This window comes from Tupaia chinensis, unplaced genomic scaffold, assembly GCF_000334495.1.
Source record: "Tupaia chinensis unplaced genomic scaffold, TupChi_1.0 Scaffold000086_1, whole genome shotgun sequence".
Taxonomy (NCBI): Eukaryota; Metazoa; Chordata; class Mammalia; order Scandentia; family Tupaiidae; genus Tupaia; species Tupaia belangeri.
Genome location: NW_006159548.1, coordinates 3,475,338 through 3,502,529, shown reverse-complemented (window position 1 = coordinate 3,502,529; position 27,192 = coordinate 3,475,338). Strand labels below are relative to the sequence as shown.

Genomic DNA, 27,192 nt, shown 5'->3' with positions numbered 1-27,192 from the left:
AAAAAAAAAAAAAAAAGAGGAAGGAAGGGGAAAAGAAAGAAGAAAGACAGAAAGAAAGAGAAAAGAAAGAGAAAGCAATGCCAAGGAAATGGAGCCTGGTGATAACAGCACCGTGATTGTAAAACCCAGGCTTGGAAGGACATTCTAACAAGTCTTTCAAACTAGGAACGTGTGCTCTGCCTTATCTGTTCATCTTCTGTGATAGCTCTCTGTTCATGTCTATCTGAAAATCTGTGGTTTGTAAATTTAAAAAACAGAAAACAAAAGAAAACCAAGAGTACCTGACTAAATAGTTAACCTGGAAAATATATAAGAAACTGATTCTATATCATCCCTCAGAAGAAATATTTTTAAACTTTATTTATTTATTTTTAAAATTTGGCCAGAGAGGGACAGAGAGAGAGAAAGTGAGAAAGCAAGCTGCCAAGTGCAAGACTCAAACCATGTCCACCCATGTAGGAGTCCAGCACCCTTAACCACCATGCCACCTGCTGACCCTGAGAAGAAATATTTTTTGAAAATGCCTTTTATTGAGTACCTACTTTGCACCAGGTATTTCGCAAATGATAACTTGTTTATAACGTGGCGTAGTATATTATTCACATTTTAGATGTGAGGGACACAAATCTCAAGGTTTAGCATTAAGTCTTTTCTTTTTCCTTTATGAGCTCCTTCTGGACAATTTCATCCACATAGATTTATTTACTTATTTGAAGAATTATTTAATTTAACTTTATTTATTTATTTAAATTTGACTAGAGAGGGGAGAGAGACAGAGAAAGTGAGAAAGCAGCCTGGGACTCAAACTAGAGTTGGCCGTGTCCATCCAGTGCCCTTAACCACCACACCACCTACCAGTCCCCACGTACATATTTAAATCATCAGCTAAATGTTGATGGTTCCCAAATCTAAATCTTCTAGGTCCTACTCATCTTTATTCCCCATTGTTTCAGTTTATGAACCTTCAAATTGTTTTAGTTCATGAACTCTTCAAAATTATTGCAGCCTCCAAAGAACGTTTGCTTGTGTGGATTATTAATGTAGAAGCGTGGTAGCCAGGTGGGCTCTGACTCCCTATGCACAGGACTTAATGACTGCCTTATAGTGAAGGCCCTGCCTTTGAATTATGACATTCTGAATATAATGTGTCTTGAAGAGGACCTCTTTGAGTGACAACTCATGTCCTGGGCATAAGGCACTGTGGAGTGGTGACTCTGGACCCTGGTATTATTGAGACATGGCACTATTCTAGGCTCTGTGAGGCTGGGTGCCATGGCACCAAGGACCCCAGAACAGTGAGGCTGAGTTGTCATTTAGGCTGTAGGGCGCCAGAGGTAGCATAGCAGTGGCTCCAATCCCCAGAAAGTGGAGCTGCCTCAGCAGACTCTGGGGCTAGTTTAATTACAGAGAAGCAGGCTGCTGCTGTTGTTCAAGCTGAGGGCAAGATGTCTCAGCCGATGGGGATGCAGGATGTCACATCACATTAACCCTGGGAGACACAGTTGCTCAGTTCAACCAAGGCACCAGTTCCCTGAGAGATAGGGCACTGCTTCAGCACTGGTGCTGAAGGCACTGATTCCCTGGGAGCCAGGGCCAGGTCAGCTCAGGTCCCAAGGGGCAGGGCACAGCATAACCCCATGGTGAATAGTACAGAAACTCAGCTCAAGGATGCAAGTGATCAGGCAAAGTTGGTGCCGCGTCCCCAAAGTCTCAGAGATGGAAGGATACCGGGGCTACTTACTGGCCACAAAGCCTCAGAGATGGAAGGATACCGGGGCTACTTACCACCAAGCAGGACATACTTCAGCCATGGTTCTGTTTCCAAGATGGTGCAGTGCAGAGGCTGCACAGACCCTTCTCTGGGGGGAGTACATCTGGGTGGACTCATGCAGCCTCTCTGCTGGCTTAGTGCCCATGAGGACTGTAGGTGCTCATGGTAGTGACAAAGTCTGCTGAGTTCCTCTTGCATACCTTTTCTCCATAGAGTGAAGTCCCTCTTGGTTCTGAGAGAATTCTGACTGAGAGATGGGGTGGCAGAGATGAGGTGCTTCCTTCCCTTTTCTATGTGAGATACACAGAGAGAGAGAGAGAGAGAGATACACACACACACACTTTAATATCATACAAGTACCTCTGAAAGTTTGGGGAAAGAATGAATAAAATAAATAATAGCATTCTATTGCAGGAAAAAGTCAATTCCAAGCACCTATAGCCTACAAGCTATTAAGGTCAATGTACTCACTCCTGAGTATCAGCAATTGAATGGCACAGATGGTCAAGTTGCAGCTTGCACATCCTTTAGGGCTGTATTGTTATAGTGACCATATTTCCAAACAAAATATTAGAATATTTGGTCTTCTTAGACAGTATGCATGAAATTAGGATTTTTCTAGGAAATCGTGGACATCTGACTATTAAACAAATAACATTCTCATTAATGCATACTACATATGATGTGTCCTGTATTTGTCCCTTGATTCTTTTTTTTTTTTTTTAATTTTTGTTCTTTGTCATTGGGCACATGCAAGGAGAGAGGCAGAGAGAGACACTGAAAAGGAAACTAAGACATTGCCCCCCAGGGGGGATGGCCACAGCACAATGTCTTCTCCATTCTCCTCCTGGGACTTTGGGCACACATGCCCACATGTCCATCATGATTCTCAAGCCACCGGGTCCAGGACTAGAACTGTGATTGGCCATGTGGGAGTCTCATGCCTCAACTACCATGCCACCAGCTTGCCCCATCCCTTTATTCTTGCCCTGATAGTGAAGGACCATAATATTGACACCTCCCCCATTCACATTTATTTAAAGCATCTTGTTGATTACAGCACACACTTGGTTCAATAGTTATCCTTGAGGGTAGCAAGGTATGTGTGAGTATGAGGGGTTTTGTTTATTTTTTCTTTTAGTTTCTTTTAATTTAAAGTTCTTATACTTAACAACAGACTTAAAATGTTATAAATTATTGATTATTATTTTCTGAGAAAGACCCACAGTTGATTTCTGTCCCACTCTTAGTAATTCAAGCTATATACAAGTATCCTGTTCTAAGCATAGTGCTTGCGTAGTTTTAGGGGGGAAAAATGAGTGACTCAATAGATAAAAACAAAACAAACCCCACAAAAACCTAGGTCCAACTGTATGCTGCCTACAAGAGATCCTTTTTAGCTTTAAGAACGCAAATAGGCTCAAATGAAGAGATGGAAGAAGATATCCTACGTAATAGTAACCACGAGAGAGCAAGGGAGGTTATACTTACACCAGATAAAACTGACTTTAAATCAGAAACTGTTAAAAGAAACAAAGTAATCATTTAATGTTAAAGGGTCAATAGACCAAAAGGACATTCCAAGTTGTAAATATATATGCACCCAACATCACAGCACGTAAATACATAAAGCAAAAATGAATGGACATGAAGGAAGAAATTGATAACAACACAGTAATATCCTACTTTCTACAATGGATGGATCAATCAGACAGAAAGTTAAAGATAACAACACAGTAATAATAGGGAACTTCAATATCCTACTTTCAACAATGGATGGATCAATCAGACAGAAAGTTAATAGAAAAAATACTGGAGTTGAACTGTACTTTAGACCAAAAGGACCTAAAAGACTTATATAGAGCTTTCCATCCAACAGCAGCAGAACATATATTCTTCTCCAGTGTGACTACCACATTCTCCAACATAGAACATGTGCTGAAAAACCAGTCTACTCTGCAGATAAGAGAAAAAAAAATGTTGCTTAGAGTGAAAAAATGCTTTAGACGCAAAAATCATTTTGATCATTCTTGATTTTGATTAATACAATTATTCTTTATTGTTCAAGTTGTAAAAACAGTGGTGTCAGGGCCAGCAGGTGGCATAGTGGTTAAGGTGCTGGATTCTCATGTGGTCAACCACAGTTTGAGTCCCAGACCTGGCAGCTTAAAACTCACGCAGGGTGCATATGCATGTGTACTCAAAATCCAGAGAGGAAAATGGAGGAGAAGTGATTGTGGCATCCCCTCCATCCCAATGGGGTGATTTCTTATTTTCTGTCTCTCTGTCTCTCTTCGTTTCTCCAGTGAGCACATGGGTCCTACAGCAAAAATGACTTTTTTTTAAAAAAAGTCTGTACATCACAGCATTTCTCAAAGTTTAGGGGAATTTTTGAAGAAAATTTTTCTTTATTTGTCTTATTTTTCAACAAAAAATTAACAATAAAAATTAGAATCCTAATAGTCTTAGTTTTCATAGAAAAGCAATTATATGTTCCCTAATCTAAACAGAAAGTGATGGTTTATTCTTCAAATTTAGGATAAATGTTAAGATTTTGTTAAGATAATTGTTACAGTTGTAATTTGTTAAACTCATTATGGCAAAAGTTCCTGATTATAAATTTTTTTTATTTTTATTTTTCTTAAGTTTTGCTATATGGCACATGTGCTTGCCAGAGAGAAAGGGAAAGTGAGAAATCACACCCCAGGGGATGGCCACGCTGAGTTCCCTTCTCCATTTTCCTCTCGGGATTGTGGGCATGCTCGCATGGGCACCCGGCATAATTGTTGAGCCTCCAGTTCCAAGACTCATATTGCACAGTCAGCCATGTAGGATTCAGCCACCTTAATCTCCACATCATCTGCTGGCCCTAGAATATATTTGTTTAAATCTTTACAGATTGGAAAAGTAATTTATCATATTGTGTCATAATGAGGACCTGACCTACTCATTATGGCAATTTCCCAGTTGGGATTTTATAGGAAGTCTCCTTGTTGCTTGAAGCAACTCTACTTTCTTTTTCATTTCTCTGGTGCCTAGGTTTCAACCTCAGCCTCACGGACTGACATGAGTGATCCATAGTGATTGGATCACTTGGTGTTAAACATAGCCAAGGCTTGTTTTTTTAGGTTTCTTCAAGTTACAACTATCTCTAGATATTTTTTAAGAGTGGTTTAGTGATCTGTGGAAATTATTTAACCTAATGATAACCCCAATCTCTTTTTTCCTTTGTTTTCTGTTCCATTTATATGGGCTCATGCAGAGTCCCAGACCTGGCAGCTTGAAACTCATGCAGGGTGCATGTGTGTGTGTTCCTAAAATCCAGAGAGGAGAATGGAGGAGAAGTGATTGTGGCATGGCCAACCCCCCGCTCCGTGGGGTGATTTCTTATTTTCTGTCTCTCTGTCTCTCTCTGTTTCTGTCTCTGTCTCTCTCCACAAGGTGGTCAGAACACCTCGTGATCCATGTGTAAATTAACATAATAGAATATACATTGGTGTGTGTGCTCGTTTGTATGTACAAGCATGTATATGTGTGTGTGAAAAACACATCAGATAGTTCAGATAACTTATGCTATGTAACATACCACCCCAAAACTGAGTAGCTTAAAACAATAACTATGAATGAAGCTCAAAATCCTGTTGGATTGGCAATTTGGGCTGCGCTCAGCCGGGCAGTTTTTCTGCTGTTTTAAATTGGGTTCATTTAGGGTCCTTCAGTCAGGTGAATGTAAGCTTAAGGCTCTACTTTTAGGCTGTCACCTGGGGTGACCATCCCCATGGGGAGTGATTTCTTACGTTCCCTCTCTCTCTCCATCAAGTGTTTTCACCGTCTGGGGAAAAAAAAAATTAAAAAAAAAAAAAAAAAGTGCCCACGATGCTTTCGGCCTGCCAGTCACTGAGCTAAGTTTAGGAAATTAAACGGATGATAAGGCATACATGATCCTTGCCTTCTTGGAGCTTATAATGTATAGTTATTTAATAAATGTTACTCAATTAAGAGAAAGATTAAGTTACATTTAAATTTTATGACCTTTAATATAATAAAGTTCACCTGGTTTAAATTGTTTAACTTAATAAATAAGTTTTATATATATATATTTAAAACTAGAAGAAAATTGTAGATAGTCATATACTCTAAGGATGAAAAAGTTTTTACAAAACAGATGTAACTGATTAAAAAAATTGATTTGATTATTTAAAATTTTAAACTTTTATTTGTCAAAAATATCATAAGTAAGATTAAAAAGTAAACAAATACCTGGAAAACAGTCACAGCACATATAATGAAAAATCGATATGCTCAATATTCCAGGAGATCTTAGAAATCAATAAGAAAAAGTTGAGAACAATAATGAAAAAAATAAAAATACAAGTCTAAAGAAAGTTCAGTCTTACAAATAACCAATAATATACATATTTAAACTAAAATATAATTTTTTAAAGTTTTGTTATGGGGCATATGTACTTAGTAGAGAGACAGAGAGTGAGAAACAGTGAGACATCATCCCCCAGGAGGAATGGCCACACTGCAATCTCTTCTTCATTCTCCTCTCAGGATCTTGGGCATGCACACACACGCACCCTGCATGATTTTTTAGCCACGGGGTCTAAGACTCCAGTTGCACAGTAGACGACATGGGATCCAGCCACCTTAACCTCCACCCCACTTACTGGCCCAAATATGGATTTTTTTTAAAAAGCCTTTCACATTGGGCCAGCAGGCATGGTGATTAAGGGTGCTGGACTCTCAGATGGCCGACCACGGTATGAGTCCTGGACCTGGTGGCTTCCTTTCTCACTTTCTCTCTCTCGCTCTTGCTTTGTCCCTCTCTGGCAAAATTAAAATAAATAAATACACAAATAATAAATAAATAAAGTTAAAAGGAGATCATTTAAAAATAAACCTTTCAAATTAGTAAATGTTAAAAAGCACTGTAATAAGCCATGTTAGTTACCCTAGGAGCATAAGTTTGACAATTGACAAGGTTGTTTTTTTAGGAGAGAATTTTTTTTTAAATGCACATTCTTTACATCTGGCAACTTTGCTTTTTGAACGATATCTAAAAGTCATGGTCATGGCTGTGTGCATTTATATATAAACATTCACTGCAATGTTGTTTATGGAAAAAAAAACCTTTCTCTCAGTGAGAAACTGATTAAGTAAATAACGATATATCCATATGGTACCATAGAGTGCAGCTGGTTAAAATCACACTGCGGAGGAAAAACTGACATGTGAAAAGTTGTCCATAACATGTTTTACATGAAAAAAGCTGGTTATAAGAAAAGAAACCAACTATAATAACATTGTGATAAATATCCAAAGACAAAACATGTCGATAAAGATAGTCACCAAATTCTTGATAATATTTGCATTTGAGAGATGGGAATATAGGTAAGTTTTTCTCTTCATTTCTGAACTTCTCCATTTTTCCAATTTTATACTTTCCATATTACAAAATAAAAGTTATGTATTTGCAAAAAAGATAAAGCACTCAATAACACAAGGAGTCTTTGAGGCTCTAACAAAAGGAAACTAGTGAGAAATCAGTGGAAAGCGATGGTCAGAATAAAAGCTTCAAGAATACTTGCAGATAAAAGAGTGAAACAACGCTGTCCCAAATGATAATAAGCAAATGTTTCCTTAGGGTAGATATGATGGGGGTGGAGCATGAATTTGAGCCATTCTGGAACCAGGCACTACAAAGGCTGCAAGTCCTTTTAGTCATCACTCGAAGATCAGCCCTAGGAGAAACCCCATACCAGAGTTGACGGCACCAATATGGTGATCAAAAAAAAAAAAAAAAATACCCACAAGGAATACCAAGTCATGAGTCCTTAGAGGAGCTTGTAAACTTTGACTGTGATGGGATGAATCTATTCAACAAAGGATGGTAAATCAGTTCCTGGTCTCCACACAATACAGGTGAAACAGATAAACTGACTCACATGCAGAATCCTGCTTCAAGTGCAATGCTTATCAAGTGTGTAACTCGCAAATCTAGAGTGATGGTCAGTCGTTCCTCTTATGTGACACTTGAACATGCAGGACATGTGCAGGAAATCAATTCTGCCTGCTGTATCTTTGTAGAAATCCTGTGGAATTTCTATTGAGGGCTCAACTTTACACTTGTAAAATAATCTACTATTTCCTAAAAAGTTAGCAATAGCTTTACATAAGAAAAGAGTAAGATGTCTATGGTACTAAAAAAATGTGCATGTGGGCATACGTGAAGGGACATGTGTGCAGTAATCAAAATAGTTTGTATTTCCACGGCATCTGTCATCTGTCATCTCTCGGTCTTTTTGGTGCCCTTTAAAAATGCAAAATATTGAGAAAAAGCAGAGTCCCAAATACAATTCAGTAGATAACAGCTAAATTATTATTTATTTCCTCTGTTTTACTTCATTACAATCATTTTCAACTTTGATGTTCACCAGATTCTTCCATGAAGCTTAAAAAATATATATAGGTGCCCAATGAGTACCCAAGATGTACGAAAGCAGACTCACAGGTGGTAAGGGTCATGGTATGCAATTCGGCAGGGAAATGAAGTGGCAGGTGGCCAGCTATACAGTGTAGGGGTTGGGTCCCCCGTCCTGCGGCTTGAAAATCACACCAGGCGCCTAGGAGTACATGCCCAAAATCCTGAGAGGAGAATGGAGGAGATGGGATTACAGCGTGGCCATCCTCCTGGGGTGTGTTTCTCACTTTCTCTCTCTGGTGAGTGAGCACAGCCACCCTATAAATGAATGAATGAATGAATGAATGAATGAATGAATGAATGAATGAATGAATGAAAATTAAGAAGTTTCAAATTGAAAGAGAAATGTTTAAAAGTGTGATGTCCTTCTTGTCGTCCTTTTTCAATGACCATTCCTCTCTAGCAGACGGCCTGGAGAACCGAGATTAGAATCAGACTCCGCGGTTAAAGCGTTAACTAGGATGTCAGTTCACTGCTCAAGAAGTGTGGCAGAGAGCAAAGGAGTTCAGCTGCTCCAAAGAAACAAAGTAAACACTCCCAACATGCACTGAGGCCCAGGGAGTGGCTCAGGTTTCTCACAGGTCCCTGCTGTGGTGCAAAGGGGTAATAATTAACAGCTCCGTGGGCCCGCGGTCGTTGGGGGGCCGCGGCAGACGCAGAAGCCCAAGCCTGACTACGGAAAGACGGAGGGCGCCGCCCCTCGGCCCGCACCGGCCTCCGACCTCCCCTACAGGTGAGTGACGCGCGCAGCCCAGCCGGGACAGGCAGAGAGGACAGCGCTGCCTGTCCCACAGCCAGAGATCCTGACCCAGCACGGAGCAAACTCCAAGCAAGCTCAGCCCAACCTCCACGGTGACCAGACTCCTCCTGCTCAGTGTAAATAACAGGTGAAAAGCGGGGGTGGCGGGAAGAACCCCTCTAATCCACTCTCCGGGTTCAGTTTGAGGGCAAATTCTTAGAAAGCAAAACCTGCAGGCAGCAAAGTGGGATGCCTGCACTTTTCAGAGCAGCCTGACCCTGGGCATTGCTTCCCTTCTGATCTCAGAATACCCTAACCTGACCAAGGTATGCTTGTGGGGAGGACGTGGGAGGAGAGAGCCGGGAGAAGGACACGAAAGTGAATGAGGCCACCAACCCTTCCTCCCTTTTCTCTAGATGAATTACTCAGTGAGCCCTTTACCTGGTGCCTGGTAATCTTTCTATTGAAGGATCAGCAAAACTTTTTATGTCCTCAAAGTGACAGAGTGACACTTCCCTCCCAGAAATAAAAAATATTTTGGGGGGGGAGGGGAAGAATTTCTGATCTAATTTAACACCTCATCAAACAATGAAAGAATAATTATAAATCATTAAACAGGAGACCATGACTTAATTTATAAATTCTGAAGCAGGAGAACCATAGGTTCAAATCCTGACTGCCACTTACTAGTTTGCCTCTTTGCAATGACTTAATCTATATTATCCCCCAAAGTTTGCTTGTTAGCTATGAAACTAGCATCCTAATAGAATCTACGATGTAGGACTTTACTGGGAATTCAGCAGGTAGCAGGTATTCTAGAAATGGTACCTCCTGTTAGCATTCAGAAATAGTCAACTCTGCCTAAAGAGCCATATCAGGGAGCGAGGGGTCCGCGGGGAAACTGACCAGACAGTGTGTGTGTGTGTGTGTGTGTGTGTGTGTGTGTGTGTAGGGGGCGGGGGGTTTCCTCGCATGGAAGTGGTTTCTAGAAAGTGGGTCCAGGACACACGACCAGGAGGCAGGTGGGCAAAGCCTGATCTCTGCAAGTAGCAGTGAAATTACCTGGCTTCTTGCCACCACTTTTCAGATGAGTACCTGACCACGAATGAAAACGCACTTGCTACTCAACCCCTTTTTTCCTTTTAGAAAAACTCATGTTTACACTCATCGGTTATTCCAAAAAGAAAAAAAAAAAAAAGCATTTTATAGGAAAAGGGTCGAATATAATCTCACATTGTGGAGTCTGTAGCATTTGAATTTTGTAAGAGAACTTTGATCCAATTAGACTAAATAGTCCATGTCCTTATGTGGTAGCATATATTGAATTGTCTATTGGCGTGAGGTTGACTTTCATTTTTGTTTATGGAAGGCAAACATACAAGAATGATACCGAGGTTGTGTCAGGCTTTAATCTCTTACACTCAATTTATAGGGAAGTAGATTTCTTCCATGAAGTTTTATGTGAAGGGCACTTTTGTTAACGTTTTGTCAGTTTTGTTCATGGGGCTAACAAACTTAGTAGTTGCGATTAGCAATTTCCATTGATGTCATTTTAATCTTTCTAGTTTATTAACATAAGACATTCAAATGGTTTGCAGTGATCCTAACTTTGTATTGACATCATTTTAACAGATTCTTTTTTTGAATTGCAGAGTTGAGATTCTCCAATGTACTTATCATTGGATATTGACTGGAGAATTCTGGATTGAATGCTAAAGTCGACATAGCTGAACTTTATTAAGTTATTGCCCTCTGCAGGCTGACAGTGTTTAGAGTAGTTTAGCTAAAATTTTATTAAAGAATTGGGGACTAGATGGTGGTCCAGCAATAAAACATGACACCCTGCGATGTTGACCTATATGGGAAGGTTCCAGTTTCACGTCCCGGGGCCACCCTGAGTACTCCAAGCATGTGTGTGTCTATGACTCTGGGCTGATGGAGGCTGGGGGTGGATCGCAACATCAAGACCATATTGGCAGTGTTCTCTCTGTCTCTGTCTCTCTCACTCAGGGAAGAAAAACAAACTTAAAAGAAAAATTTTGAATCAAGTCAGTTCAGAATACAACACGAGTATTCACTAAACATTTTCAAAGAGAAAATACAACTTTATGCTGAATGTATGTTGTTAGAACCTCTTAAACCAAGTTATCTGGTTTATATTTCTTCATAAACATATGTCTAAATAAAGACAGTAGTCCCAACTGAAATAAATGTATTTAATCATATTTGAGATGAATCTATGTAATCTCATAATTAAGTGTAAGGCTTCCTAGTTCAAGTCTATTTCAGTGAGCATATACATTTTTCTACATTTCTAATGTATATAACATTTTATTGTAAGGTATTAAATGTTTATTCAATCAAAAATAAAGAGAGAGAGAAATACCCAGCAATGACAAGAATGCCATGGTGCCCCTCAACAGAGTAAAAAGTGTCACTGACAATTCAATGTATTTTCAAAAGAGAAACAGAAACTATTATAGTAGAATTATTATTGAATGTGCGCAACATAATGTAATAGTCAAGGTTAAAGAAGATGAATATGTCTACATCCTTGGTTTGATTATTACACACTATATGTATGCTTTGAAAAAGCACTGTACCCTACAAAGATGTAGATACGTAAACCAGAAATCACTAAAAAAAAAAAAAAAACTTTTGCAATTATGTTCACAATAATGAAACACATATATAACTTTAAAAAAAAATGCTGCAGGCTATGTGTGCTTGCTGGAGAGAGACAGGGAGAGAGAAAGAAAGAGAGGGGAAGGAAAGTGAGAAAGCACTACCTGTGGAGGGATGACCATGCCACAATCCCTTCTCCTCCATTCTCCTCTCAGAATTTTGGGCACACACTCATATGTGCCTGACATGGTTCTCAAGCTGTCAGGTCTTGTACTCCAGTCACACAGTCAGCCATGTGGAATCCAGTCACTTTAACCACCATGCCATCACCTGGCTCTATATAACATATTTTTAACATGAAATCAAAAGTTTTATGCCTGACCCATGTTTTAACTTCCTAAAATAATCATCCTATACTTTTTTTTATTTTATTTTTTAGTTTTGGAGAGGTTTTTGCTATAGGGTGCGTGTGATCACCAGAAAGACAGAGAGAGACAGAGAGACAGAAAGTGAGAAATCTCCAGTGTGGTGATGGCCACGCTGCAATCCCTTCTCTTCCTTTATCCTCTTGGGATCTTGGCCACACACACACACACACGGGCCGGCATCAGTTTAAGCCATCAGGTTGGGTACTTGAACCGCGGTTGACTATATGGGAGTCCAGCGACATAGCCATTATGCTAACTGCTGGTCCCAATCATCCTATTCTATTAATTGAAATAGGAACCTAGGAAAAAGCAAATGGCCTAATAGTTATATCGCTGGACTCCCATGTAGTCGACCACAATTTGAGCCAGACCTGGCAGCTTAAAACTCATGCCAGGCTCATGTATGTGCGTCCCCAAGGTCTCAACAGGAGAATGGAGGAGAAGGGATTGTGGTGTGGCCATCCTCCCTGGAGGGCGATTTTTTGCTTTCTGCCTCTCTGTCTCTCCCATGAGTATAGCATAAAATCTCTCTCTAAAAAAAAAAAGAAAAAAGAAAGAAAGAAAAGAAAAGAAAAAAGAAAGCAATAGAAACCAATGTTAAGTATCTATATACTTGTGCAAATGTGTTGATTACAATGCAGATAAGGAATTCAGAGTTGCTAGGGACACATGGGCTTCATAAAAATTTAACTAGAGGGGAAAAAGCTGCTAAGATGCTGTACTCCACAGTCTGGGACCACATGGAAAGTCCAGGTTCAATTCCTGGTCCAGCCTAAGGTTGGGCACACTAGTCCACCCCTGAAATTCTAGCAACTTAGGAGACGGAGGGAAGAGGATCACAATATAGTGAGACCTTATATTTTAAAAATATGACAACAACAACAAAATGGTTAAGAGTTTAGATTTTTAAAAATATTGAAGTAGCTTTTGGCCGGAACTGCCATCTTCCAGTCATTAACCAAAGTGACGAACACAAAGGGAAAGAGGCCTTTTAGTAAACATGGGGTGGCTCCTTTGGCGACATATATGGGAATCTACAAGAAAGGTGATATTGTAGACATCAAGGAGATAGGTATGGTTCAAAAACGAATGTCCCACAAACATTACCATGGCAAAACTGAAGAGTCTACAATGTTACCCAGCATGCTGTTGGCATTGTTGTAAACAAGTTAAGGGCAAGATTCTTGCCAAGAGAATTAATGTGGGTATTGAGCATAGTAAGCATTCTAAGAGCAGAGACAGCTTCCTAAAACGTGTGAAAGAAAATGACCAGAAAAAGAAGGAAGCCAAAGAGAAAGGTACCTGGGTTCAATTAAAGGGTCATCTGCTCCATCCAGAGAAGCACACTTTGCGAGAACCTATGGAAGGAGCCTAAGCTTCTGGAACCTATTCCTATGAATTCGTGGCATGATGGGTGTTAAAGATAAACTAATATATGGTCTGTAAAAATGTTTTCCTTAATTGAGTAGAATTATGTTCCCTCCCCAAAGCTAAATTGGGCTCTAACTCATTTTATGATATCTTTATTCAAATTTAGTAATTATTTTTTTAATGGGAAAGATGTTAGGTAGCTTACTATGGAACAAATAAAACTCAGTTAGTTATATATATATATAAAAGTACAGGAAAAGTAAAAATATAACCTGTGACAAAAAACTTTTGAATATTTTCTTTTTTGGACTAAAGTCTAGGGTTAGAGAGCTATTCTGTTGCAAAAACCAATCTATACCTTCCTTTTTAAAATTTATACATTCAATCACTGTATATCATTACAGCTTGCAGAATGAATTTTCCCAGTATGAGTACACTGTATTTTAGTCCAGTTAAAGATATTCTCATACACGTTATCAATAGATAATATTCTATTATTGTCCATGCCTTTCAAAACTATCAATTATAGTGATTTCATCTTTCATAACATCATCTACCAAATGACCACCACTGCTTCCAGGAGTTTAACATGAAGCTATTTCTCCTCTTTAAGCTAGTAGGATGTTGTCTCATTAGCTTAGATGGCTCAAGAAAAATGCCACCTCCCCCAGAGCCTTGTCAATGGATCTAAGGAGAGAAAGCACTGATTCTTTTGCAGTCAATGTATAAACAGGAAAAATGACTCACACTCTGTGAAGTCAACCTTATGATTCCTACTTAGAAACTCACATGGAGCCAAGAATCCTTGTGCTCCCCCCACCCTCCCAGCAACAATTCCAGGGAATGCCACTGCCAGATGGACTAGCGCCCTCCACGGCCACGTGGCAGCAAGATGCCCAAGCCCTTAAGTAGCTTTACTGTAGCTGGCTTCTTCACTCCCTGAGAGCACACTGTCAGAGTAAAGTGCATGGCATTAGCACCATGTAAATATGCAACAGAATATTAAAGGTCTGGCATTTCCAGTTTGCTTCCACTTGAACTGACCCGGCAATGTGCTCACGTGGAAGTGTGATTGGTTGATTCATACCCTGCATAGCCCTGTTTTAAATGCAAGGATTGTAATAAATGTTTGTTTGTATCTCAGAACCAACAATTCTTTTTTTTTTCTTTTTCTTGAGAGATTTTGGTATAACCTTATACCAAAATGTGCTTTCCAGAGAGACAGAGACAGGAAGTGAGAAATCACCCCTAGGGAGATGGCTACGCAATCCCTTCTCCTCCGTTCTCCTCTTGGGATTTTGCATACGCACACACATGTGCCTGGTATGAATTTAAGCCATAGCATCCAGGACTAGAACCACAGTTGACTACGTGGGAGTCCAACAATGTAATCATTATGCCATCCCATCCCCAGAACCAACAATTCCTAACTACAACCAGTATCATTTAACAAAGTGAGAAGCTTCATACACCAACTCCTTATGTTTACCATCTCTGCAAATAAGTCATGTTCTTTAGAAAAAGTACAAAGGCAAATGTTTCTCAGAAACCATGTTTTGATTAACTCTCTTCCTTTTTTTTCTAAGAACTGGGTGATGAATGAAATTGTAGATGTTTTGTCTCATTTCCTTGAAGGGAGATATTTGCAGATGACTCTGTTCTTCTGTCCTACAAAGTTCTATGTCATAGTTTTGAGGAAAAAGGTTTTATTTGGAGCTGAATACATATTTGTAACTTTCCACTGCTTCTTCAGGCTGAAATACTTAAAAATGAAAGAAAAAAAATTCCATGTGTACAGCCCTTCATATAATCTTTCCTCAAAATTGAAATACATACTTCCTATTCTGACATGATACTTTTTTTAGATTCTTTTTTTTGTGTGTGTATGTGATATAAGATATGTTCCTTGTTTATGACTGAGAAAACATATATGAAATCAAATAGAAAATAATTATTACTTATACTCTCATAGCTCTTTATTTTACTATTACTTTAGTATTTTAATACACCTCCATGTATATTTTTATTTCAATATTTTGCCTATGTTTTATCTACATACCTGCACATATTCACTCACTTTAGAGGACACAAAAATGAAATAGCAACAATCTTATTCTAAAGAATCTAGCAATCAAGGTAAGGAAAATGAAATATGGTTAGAGAGAGAACAGTAAATGGTTAGGAAGCGGCAGGTGATCTGCTATGAAGTTCTGAAGCTAAATCAATTCTGTTTGACTCAGGAATATAGGAAAATTAATACCCATATGGGGGGGCATAAAAAAGTTCATGGAAAGTGGAACAAAAGTACAACTTTATTTTGGTGCAAAGAAAAATTTGAAATTTGTGCATAGTTGTTTCATAATATGCATTTCCCACAGTAAAAACTGTTAGTTCATTTCTTCTATGAGAGAGAGACACAGCACACCCAACAAGGTCCCAATGTTGCAATCACCCCCAGTCTTCAACCAGCCCCAAATCATAGGCAAGCACATGCCTGGCATAGTCGGTGAGGTCTCCAGACTTGAATCGAGAATGTCCCCTTGTTGGATTGCCTCACAGAGCAGCACATTTTACCAGTGTGCCACTGCCTAGCCCCCTTCTCTAAACTTTTTAAGGATCCCTCCTATGTATTTTTAGTTCTTTACAAAATCATGAGCATCGTGACACTCATGCTCCACTAATTTCAGGAACCATGGGCTGTAAATACAGAAATAAACTTCCCTTGCTAGGCTGAGCATGGACGCAGGTGCGCAGAAGGAACTCATGAAGTGTTATTGAATATACGAAGAAGAGGTTCAAATTTTCCACTTTTAAACACACCATCATTTAATAAATGCATGCTCAGGCAGGAAGGTACTTTAAATGACTGGCCCACTTGTGTTCACTTGGGCTTAAATTCACCTCCTATTCTCCAGCCTCATTCTTGTCCTAGCAGAACTAGCCAGCCCAGGTAAGTCCACATCTACACCTGAACACAGAACAGGGGAAGGTGAGCCACTGATGGTGAGAGGCCCTTGGGGTCCCAACAGTGCCCACACTCTGGTGCTCTTTGCTGCTGTCTCCTCGAACTCCACATCCTCTTGGTCTACTGAGGTCAAGTCTTATAGAGTTGGGCATCTCCCATTTAACCATAGAGCTGTCTGTCCTCCCAGTGCTGTTGTTTATTTCTCCAGGGCTTAATTGCTCCTTATCTTATTCTTTGTTGCTTGAGCTCCATCCTCTCAGAACAAAATGAAAAGTAAATAACCAGACTAATTAAATAAGCTATCTTATTTCATACATGATCTAAGTCAATAAGTTCTGGCCCCAGACCCAGTAGTGACTATGTGGTTCACCTTCCAGTACTGTATAGATTTGTAAGAGCCTTCTTCTTCAAGTCATAGTTTATTATGTTCTACTAAAATAACAAAAAGCATTCAAGATGAACAGTTAAAGCTTCTAGACCCGTAAATTTTCCTTTATTCATAAATCGTCTCCATCTCTTCTACCCACGACTTACCTGTTATCCTCCTAAACCTTTGAGAAAACTATTAGGTCAACAGAAAAGTCATGATGTATCTTTCTATATTTTTCTGTGCAAAAATGCATCATGATTTTCCCAACAACCCAGTAGTTCAAACCCTTAAATCTACCAAGTTTTTATAATTTTGAAGATTTTCACAAGGACCATACCAGGTTCATTGTTTTCTTTTTTTTTTAAGAGAATTTTTGCTATAGAGCACATGCACTCACCAGAGAGACAGAGAGACTGAAAGTGAGAAATCACCCCCCACAGGGGATGGCCATACCACAATCACTCTTTTCTATTCTTCTCTCAGAATTTCAGGCATGCAGGCACATGCGCCCAGCATGAGTTTTAAGCCACTGAATCCAGGATTCAAACCACAGTCGACTATGTGGAAGTCCAGTGACGTAACTGCTATGCCATCTACTGGTCCCAACCATACCAAGTTCTAATTTGTTATGAATCATGGTGAATGAGGATGGGGAAATGGGAAGGGGAAACTATTTTAATTCATAGATCTATGGCTCATTTTGGCAATTAATAATAACAAAAGACTATCAAAGTATGTTTTTGTAAGCATTGAAACTGTGTGAATATTTTGTTTAGCCAAATTTGAGATCAGACATGGTTAATAGTAGCTCCTATTTAATTATACTGCCTAGGAGCAAAAACTTTATCCTATTTTCACTTTTTTTCTAGTAAACTTTATTCAACAATCTTCCTTTTTGAGGTCAGAGAGTAATGTAAGGGCCTTTGAGATTCTTTCATCACATCTGAAATTTTCTGAAGCTGGTTCCTTCAGCATCGATCACAAGTTTGACAGTATAATTATATAGCAGTTATTTGTTCTCTTTACTAATATCTTTAATTAAAAAAAAAAACTGCTTGCAAATAGAGAGGGAACCAATTGGAAAGCCAAGGCAATAATTCTTCATCCCAAATACCATTTTCACTTTGTGATCATAAGACGGTCCTTTGGTGGTTCTTCAGTCCCAACTATTCCCAGTGTCTGGTGAGGGTTTGCTGTTGTGATCATAGATGCCATATAGCTGTGTGTTTGCATGGTGGAAGGGGCAAAGCATCTCTCTAGTGTCTCTTTCAGAAGAGCACTGATTCCATTTATGATGGCTCCACCCCAGTGACCTAATCACCTCCTAAAATCTCTGCCTCGATACTGAGAAATAGGAGTCAACATATGAACTTGGGGAAAACACACCAGACCATCATGCAGGGAAATGAGTTAGGAGCCTGGGACAGTAATCTGGAAGAAAGATGATGGTGGTTTGACTTAGGGTGGGAGCAGCAGAAATTGAAGCCTTTGAATTCAGATATAGATTAGAGGTACAGTCAACAGGATTTACTTTTAGATTGGAATCTGCTTCTGATGAAAGAGGGAGAAACAAGACTGAGTCTTAGTTTTGGGGACTAATTGAATAGATTGGAAAGAATCATGGAGGAGGCAAGTTAGGCGCATGGGAGAAACGGGTGGTTCTGTTTCAGCCATGTTGATTTTGAGAGGCCCATTAGACTTCCAGGCCAAGATTAAATAGGTGGTGGGATGAGTCTGGAGCTCAGCAGAGAAGCTGAGCTGCAGATGGATTAGATTACCTGCAAGAAAGTATAGATAAAGAAGAAAGGACAGCTGACACCAAACTATGCAAATATGCCAGCGTTAGTGACAAGGCAGAGGAGGAGTCAGCAAAAAAGACAAAAATGTTGAGGCCTGTGAGACAGCAAGAAAGTAGAGCAAGGTCACTGTGGCTGTTTTGTCTCAGAAAATTCAGGAAGAAACTGTTTCAAGAGGCGAGGCTGGAATTAATCTTGTCAAGTGCTGCTAAAGGCGGAGAAAATGAGAAGAGAAACCCACTGGAGTGTGGGAGGAAAGGTGCAGGGAGAGTAAATTAAAGGAATAGATGGTAGGGCCGGCAGATGACATAGTGGTTACATCATTGGACTCCCACTTACCCGACTGTAGTTCGGGTCCTAGAAATGGCTTGAAAATCACACTGGATGTGTGTGCGTACATGCCTGAGACCCCAGGAAGAGAATAGAGGAGAAGGGATTTTGGTGTGGTCATCCCTCCTGTGGGGGAGGGGTGACATTTCACTTTCTCTCTCTCCTTCTTTCTCTCTCTCTCTCTCTCTCTCTGGTGAGTACCCAGATCCTATGACAAAAACCTCTAAATTTTTTTTAATAAGAATAAAGGAATATATGGTAAGTAATCTAGATCCTGAAGGGACAAGGTAATATTTGGGTCCTAAGGTCATTGCTGAGGAATTTCACTAGGAGGCATCAATAACCTTTTTTTGTGGGTTAGTGTTATGAGAAAAGCTAGGAGCAAACTCAGGTTAAAGAAGCCAAAGAACAGGTTGTGTAATCAATAGCCAGAGCAAACCCTGGGAATGAGTTCCTAGAATTTGCTGGATAGGAGTAGCATGGGATGTCTCAGGTCCAGGGCAGCCTACAATGCCCCTGTGGCTTCTGGCCTATTGAGTTACTTTATCTGGTTGACTAAGCATCTGACCCTTCTGTCATGAGTCTTTCATGTGTCTTCCATGGGCTAGACCCATGCCCATGATACACTATCAAAGAGGATGACATTTCCAACTAGAGGACCATACTTTGAGCAAGAGAGTAGCAGTAGAAAAGGAAATAAGGATTAATCCATGACACTGGGAGTGGGGGGGGTGCACAAAGTGGACACACAGCAGGTTCCTTTTTAAGGCTCTGGGGAGACTTAAGGCCCCACTTAAGTAGGACCAGAAGGAAGCATATCTGGCACTGTCACAGTAAGAGTCCTCTGTTGCCAAGGGAATTGGCAAGAGGAGATTCAATAATATCAAACATCATTAGACTACAAATCCTGGTATTAAAAAACAGCTTCAGCTTTGAGTTCAAAAAGGTAGCTCTGGGTAAAATTGCAGAAAATTTGAATGTTAGTCTAAGGATCTTAGTTGTATTTACTAAAAATGAGATCCCAGGAAGGTTTGTAATTGCAAAAGTGCTGTGATAGTCAGAATGGTAAAACTCTAAAAGGACTCCAGTCTAGCTTTCAGCTGAAGATGCCTGGTAAGACAACAAAGTCCTATAATGAAAAAGATGCACTGGGCATTTCAGAACAATAAGAGATAGCTTGTCTTTTCTTTTTCTTTTGTTCTCCTTGGTATTCTGGTGAATTAGGACACTTCGCTCATCTTACCCAACTAAATAACCCAATTTCAAAGGTTGAAAAAAAAGGAAACACACTCACTTTTTTTCCAGAAAACTTTAAGTTTTTCTCTCCAGTCCATTTTTTTATTCTGCCTATATTCTCTAGGATTATATAAGCTTGGAGAAATGATAATCATTCACTTTCTGCAAAATGGAATGACCTAAATTAGAACACTTAAAATCCCTGGTCACACCCTAATGCCATCTATATGAACTCATAAAAAAATTTAAAAAAAGATTATTCACATCTGATTACAGTTTCTAGAGCCTGAAGGAGACTTTAAGGATATTACTTCTTCATCCTTTCAAGCCAGAGCTTGATTTTAGCTGGCTGGAAACTCGATGTTTTGTTCACCTGACTGGGCCAGGGTTCAGCCAGTTGGGGTTGAGTTGCTACACTCAAGGGAGCATGATCCTTTGCACAGACTCATACAGGAGAGAACTCTGTAGAAATTCACCCAAAACAGATTTTCCAACTTGCTTAATTTGTCCCTCCCTTGAGCCATCATTGCTATAGTTTTTCAGATTAGAGAACACATTTATCTCTTTTTTGCTCATTCATGAAATACCACTCTAAAATTCCCCACAATGTTATTATGCACTTGAGACACAACAAAAGGTTAAATTTTGATCTGAAGCTAATGTATGATGAGATCACAGAAACTAATCATGAATGTTATTGTCATGTTTAGGGAATCATCAGATCACCTCAGAAAGGAGAGAGAGATGTCTATGATGGCCCACCAGTACCCTTCTTGGATCTTCATCAATGAGAGGAAATTCATAACCAGGTAACCACATGCCTAAATTATATGCTATCCTATGCACAAAACATTTTTGGAATATACCATTCAACATTTTCTAAGAATGATGTGTGATCAATCTGATCAATAATATGACTCGTCAGTTAAGACATTGGATAGAAGTTGAAAAAGTACGTCCCTAAAGACTGTTAAACCTCCTGTGGAACAGTTACTCATATCTCATTAACTATGGTTTAAATTTATTAAAAGCTGTATTTCTGTTTTAATAGTTGAGACAGTTCTGAACAGCACCAATAAGTGAAAGATTGAAGGCTCCTCATAAATGATGCATGCAAAGAATTAGCCCAGAGGCCAATAACAGCATGTCCTGTCCTTACCTCTTCATTTCCTGCTCCTCACGACACACTTTATTTTTACTGGCTTCCTCTTGAAATCAGGTTATGCAATATATGGCCAACATCCACAACTGTTTGCTTATACCCAGCAAATAGCATCTTATGTTGCTTTGAGAATAATAAGATAAGGATTTAAAAATTATAAGACTAAAGATGAGAATTGAACTTGGCTAAACTAGAGCAGAAACTGAGCAAGGGAAAGATGAAACAGTAAAACGGTAAGAGGTGCTGAAACATGACCCATTTCTTACAGCGGGTAGGAAAGAATAAAGCTGAATAAATGAATAAGGAAGTGAATATAAGTGATTCAGGGTAAAGTAGCAGAAAAACAGAGGGAATAAATATAGCTAAGGATGGAATTAAAGCCAAAGCTGGAGGAGAACGATGTAATACAAAGAGTGGGAGAAGACACGAATGAAAGAAGATCCATTCGTTCTTTCCTCAAATCCTTATTGATTGCTCACTGAGGCTAGGTACTCTTCTGGATCCCTCCTGTTTAGCAATGAACCAAACAAAACCCTTATTCTCGAAGCATTCCATCAAGGGGGATATAGTCAATATGAAAGATAAATGCTGATAAGCATGAAGGATAAAAATAAGGAGGAAAAAGAGTAAAAAGTGCTGGAGGTGGAGAATGAGAAGGGTTCTTATTTCAGGGAAGATGGCCATGGAAGTCTCAGTGAGGAAATAGCATTGGAGGAAAAACCTGAAGGAAATAAGCAAGCCATGCAAGGATCTAGCTGGGATTTTTCCAGGCAAAGAGCACAGAAAGTACATATCCCTAAGGCAGGTAAATATCTGCATAGGTGGAGAAGTCCAGTAGGGGGGGAAGGCGGGAGAGGGAGAGAATCTGAAGTATAAAAAGAATAGGAGAAATTGAGATCAGAGACAAGACTGGGCCTGAACATGTGAGGTTTCGTAGATCATTATGAGAGTTGGCCTTTCTCACTAAATTAGACAAGAAGCCATGGAAGGATATGAAACATATGAGTAACAATGTCAGTCTGGCTTCTGTATTCAAAACAGATTGAGGAAGACAGAGAAACTACCAAAAACCTGATAGTCCAGAAGGCAAAGATGAGGGTGGATTGGACCAAGGTAGTAGCAGCAAAGGTAGAAAAGAAGTGGCCAGATTCTGGATATATTTTGAAGGAATAGACAGTAAGATTTCCTGAAGGGGTCGGGGGGTAGAGCATGAGAGAACAAGAATAACCAAGGGTGAAACTAAGAATTTGGGTCTAGAAGAATGAGGTTAATATTTTCTGATATCATAAAATCTACAGAAGGAGCAGGTGTTGGGTAGATCAGGAGTTCAGTCCTGGACATGATGTTACATTTGATATTGAGTAAGTTTACTCTTAGTTTTTAGTTACTCTTACTTTTTATTGGGTTGCTAACAGAAATACCTGAGACTTAATGATTTATCAAGTATAGATTTGAGGACAGCAGTGGTATAGTGGTTAAGGTGCTGGACTCCCACATGGCTGACCATGGTTTGAGTCCTGGACCCAGTGACTTGAAATTCACACCAAGTAGCTTATGTGTATACCAAAATCACAAGAGGAGAATACAGGAGAAGGAATTGTGGAGTGGCCATCCCTCCTGAGGGGTGATTTCTCACTTTCTCTCCAGTGAACACATGCACCCTATAGCAAAAAAATCTCTTGAAAAAAAAAAGTATAGGTTTATTGGCTCATAACTCTGGTCATTGGAAAGTTTGAAGACATAGGCCTGGTATCAGGCTGACCTATGAGATGGCTGATAGAAGCACAGGAGATGGTGGGTGCATGAAGGGAGAGTGGGCTGCTGGCATCTCTCTTTTATAACAACAGCTCTCTTGAGCATCAATCCCTTCTCACTGGCACTAAGTCTCATGAGCCATCATTAATCTATTCATGAGAAGTTTGCTTCCATGATGCAATGACCTAGATCCAAGCATACCCCACTAAGACTCACCACCTCCCAACACCAAATTCAAAAGCATGGAACTTTGGAGGACACACCATGATCCAAACCGTAACAATCACCAAGGTAGCAAGTGTAAATAAAGAAGATTCAAGATCCTAGTTTAAAAAAGAAGGGGGTGAAGTTGGAAAAGAAGGAAATAAAAAGGCAAAACAAAAGTATGAGGGGTGGAAGGTAGGCAGAATGAATATGGAAACCGATGGACAGGAAGAGCAGTTACGTTGCAGGAAAATCATAGAAAAGACATCACTTTGCAATATCAACATAACCGAGGGGTTGATGGACATACAAGAAAAGAGGAAAGGTGAGGAGATGGAAAATTGAAATGAGAGACTAAGAATTAAAACAAAAAAATTTAGGTACAAGTGGCTAATAAGAAGACCAGAGAAAGTAGTATTAACATAAAACTAAAGAAGAAGGACAGAAAGGTATGGAAGACGGGTAGAAGATGATTCCCTTACCACAGTTTCTCTCTCACGAGTATATGTGCCCTATAGCAAATAATGATGATAATAATAATTTTAAAAATCCAATATTGAAGTTGTTTATGTACTCCTTATAATTCTCCTAAATATTGATAATCTTTTGTATTTTAAAAAGAGACTTTTGCTATAAAGTGCATGCACTCACAAGAGCTACAGAGCGAGAAAGTGAGAAATCACCCCCCCGCCCGGGACAATGGCTACACTGCTACACTGCAATTCCCTTTTCTCCTCCATTCTCCTCTCAGAATTTTGGGCATGAACACACATGCACCCAGTGTGAGTTTCAAGCTGGCAGGTCTGGGACTCAAACTGCACTCATTAATGATTTATCAAGTATAGATTTGAGGACAGCAGTGGTATAGTGGTTAAGGTGCTGGACTCCCACATGGCTGACCATGGTTTGAGTCCTGGACCCAGTGACTTGAAATTCACACCAAGTAGCTTATGTGTATACCAAAATCACAAGAGGAGAATACAGGAGAAGGAATTGTGGAGTGGCCATCTCTCCTGAGGGGTGATTTCTCACTTTCTCTCCAGTGAACACATGCACCCTATAGCAAAAAAATCTCTTGAAAAAAAAAAGTATAGGTTTATTGGCTCATAACTCTGGTCATTGGAAAGTTTGAAGACATAGGCCTGGTATCAGGCTGACCTATGAGATGGCTGATAGAAGCACAGGAGATGGTGGGTGCATGAAGGGAGAGTGGGCTGCTGGCATCTCTCTTTTATAACAACAGCTCTCTTGAGCATCAATCCCTTCTCACTGGCACTAAGTCTCATGAGCCATCATTAATCTATTCATGAGAAGTTTGCTTCCATGATGCAATGACCTAGATCCAAGCATACCGCACTAAGACTCACCACCTCCCAACACCAAATTCAAAAGCATGGAACTTTGGAGGACACACCATGATCCAAACCATAACAATCACCAAGGTAGCAAGTGTAAATAAAGAAGATTCAAGATCCTAGTTTAAAAAAGAAGGGGGTGAAGTTGGAAAAGAAGGAAATAAAAAGGCAAAACAAAAGTATGAGGGGTGGAAGGTAGGCAGAATGAATATGGAAACCGATGGACAGGAAGAGCAGTTACGTTGCAGGAAAATCATAGAAAAGACATCACTTTGCAATATCAACATAACCGAGGGGTTGATGGACATACAAGAAAAGAGGAAAGGTGAGGAGATGGAAAATTGAAATGAGAGACTAAGAATTAAAACAAAAAAATTTAGGTACAAGTGGCTAATAAGAAGACCAGAGAAAGTAGTATTAACATAAAACTAAAGAAGAAGGACAGAAAGGTATGGAAGACGGGTAGAAGATGGTTCCCTTACCACATCTGTTTTCTCCCAGAGAGAGGTACAGAAAAGAGAGAGATATTTCCAAAGATAATGTCTATGCTGGTGTTCCTTTTTGTCTGTATGCCTTCTATGTAGTTTAAGTTTAACTAACCAGGAAAAAAAAAATGTCCTCACTGGGAGGAAAGTTCAGAAAAGAGACAGTACACAGCATTACAAAGGAAGTACCGACCTATGCATGCTTTTTCCTGTTAGTCCACTCTGCTTGATTCAGTTCAGCTCACAAAATCATGACTCCCATTTCACCCCACCAGGACACTGCTACATCACTTCTGGGCCTACTTCTCAGTCTAAAGTCACAACTATTTCCCTCAGTCGACCCTGACTGCCATATGCCAGCTCTTTATCTTCTGAATTCCTGAGGAAAAAAGAGCTTAGTTCTTTAGATCTTCACTTATGATCAAGTTAGAGTCTACTTTGAGTGGGCACCAGGTATTTGCAATGGTGGTCCATCATGCTCTGGCTGTATTCATGGCATCTCCATAAACTGGTATCCTTCTGCCCTGACCAAACCTCAAGTCCACTGTGGTAAAGAACCCCAGTGCCCTCCCTAACTCTCATCTGTCCATAAGGAGTGCCCCCTACTCTTACTAATCCAGGTCATTTGTATGCAACAGTTTCTCATCATGCCCCAGGCCTCATGTTCCATAAATTCTCAGTTTCTCTAGAACATCTTCACCTTTCTTTACAGAGCTCTGTTCTAAATGGGTTTATAGCAATCTTGTTTATAGCTGTGACCAGTCAGTGGTAATTTCTCATCCTAGATCACCACATTCCCTTCTTCTGTTCATCTGTCTTGAGCTAGCTCACGAGAGCTTCGATTTCACAAAGGTTACTGTTCAGGACCAATCTTGTACAAACACTCTTCAGAGAGAAATCAGCTAGAAAATTATTGACAACAGATGACACCTCAAATTAACCTAGATCAGGAAAGTAGTACATGAATAATTAGTTTTGAACAGCACTGCTGTAGCCCTCAGCCAAAAAGTATTGAGTCGTTGGAAAAGTCATGACACATTTTTGCATAGAAAAATACATCATGACTTCCTGTAGCCCAGTATCAATCTTTCCCACATAATAGCCTTAAAGCTTGCACTCTGTAATTTTCCTAACCGCTGGTCTATATATATATATACACACACACACACACACACACACACACAAATATATATAAGCAAATACACCCCCCCACACACACACACACACACACTTTCTAGTAATCAGCACTATATAAAAAAAAGCTAGCAACTTTTGAGAATCTATATGCATGCTACTTTATCTCTTTGGAGTAAAATATGACACAATGAAACCACTTTATTTTTAGAGGATATTTTCAAAGAAGGGTCTGAGATCCCAGTGGCATTTTGTGTCATACATTGCATTAACAGAATGGGGGACTTGTAGTTTATCTTCTACAATCCTTTCTGGTTCTAGTACCCATGTCCTAATGGGTGTGCCAAATAGTGAAGTAAAATATTATAACAGCATAATTATGCAAATTCCAAACTTGAAGATAGCTTTTTACAAAATGTGGCCCATGGACCACCTGCCTCCAAACCAGGTGCTTGCTAACAATACAGGCCATGGTCTTCACCCCAGAACTAATAAGGTAATTCGAATGCATACCGAAATCTGAGAACCGCTCCTCAGAGGAAGAATGGATTCAAGTTCTGAGAACTTCTGTCCTCTGACATAAACAAACTTTCTGGAGGCCTGAGAAATCTCTCCGAAACTGACACCAGACATTATATATAACAATACCTCAGACCAATGAGGATATCCAACATACCATAAATCTGGCAACACAGTCCCACTCATTTACTGAACAAGTAGTTTTTTATCCCCCCTTTGTAGTAAACCACTGTCAGGGTGAACAAAACAGAAATTACCAGCTCATTAAGGGATTTTTATTTTTATGCACAAAAATACATGAAAATAATAAAAATTAATAGTAAAATAAGGGCCAGCAAGTGGTGTGGTGTTCAAGGCAGCTGGATCCCACATTACCAACTCTGTGGTTTGAGTCCTGGATCTGTCAGCTTGAAAATATGCTGGGCATGATGATGCATGCATCCACGTGGGCATGCTTTTT

At 39.6% G+C, this 27,192-nt stretch overlaps 1 protein-coding gene across 6 annotated transcripts in view; it reads left to right on the top strand.

Moving 5' to 3' along the window:
• Nucleotides 1-8,889: 8,889 nt before the first annotated feature.
• The window catches only part of RASSF6 (Ras association domain family member 6), a 64,669-nt gene continuing 46,366 nt past the window's right edge, over nucleotides 8,890-27,192 (top strand). For 3 of the 6 annotated variants that reach the window (XM_006142916.3, XM_014585739.2, XM_027769737.1), the window contains exons 1-2: nucleotides 9,000-9,145; nucleotides 20,829-20,927. In XM_006142916.3, coding sequence (XP_006142978.1) covers nucleotides 20,863-20,927 — 65 coding nt within the window. In that variant the 5' untranslated portion in view covers nucleotides 9,000-9,145; nucleotides 20,829-20,862. The other 3 variants (XM_014585741.2, XM_014585740.2, XM_027769736.1) reach the window with 3 other exon arrangements.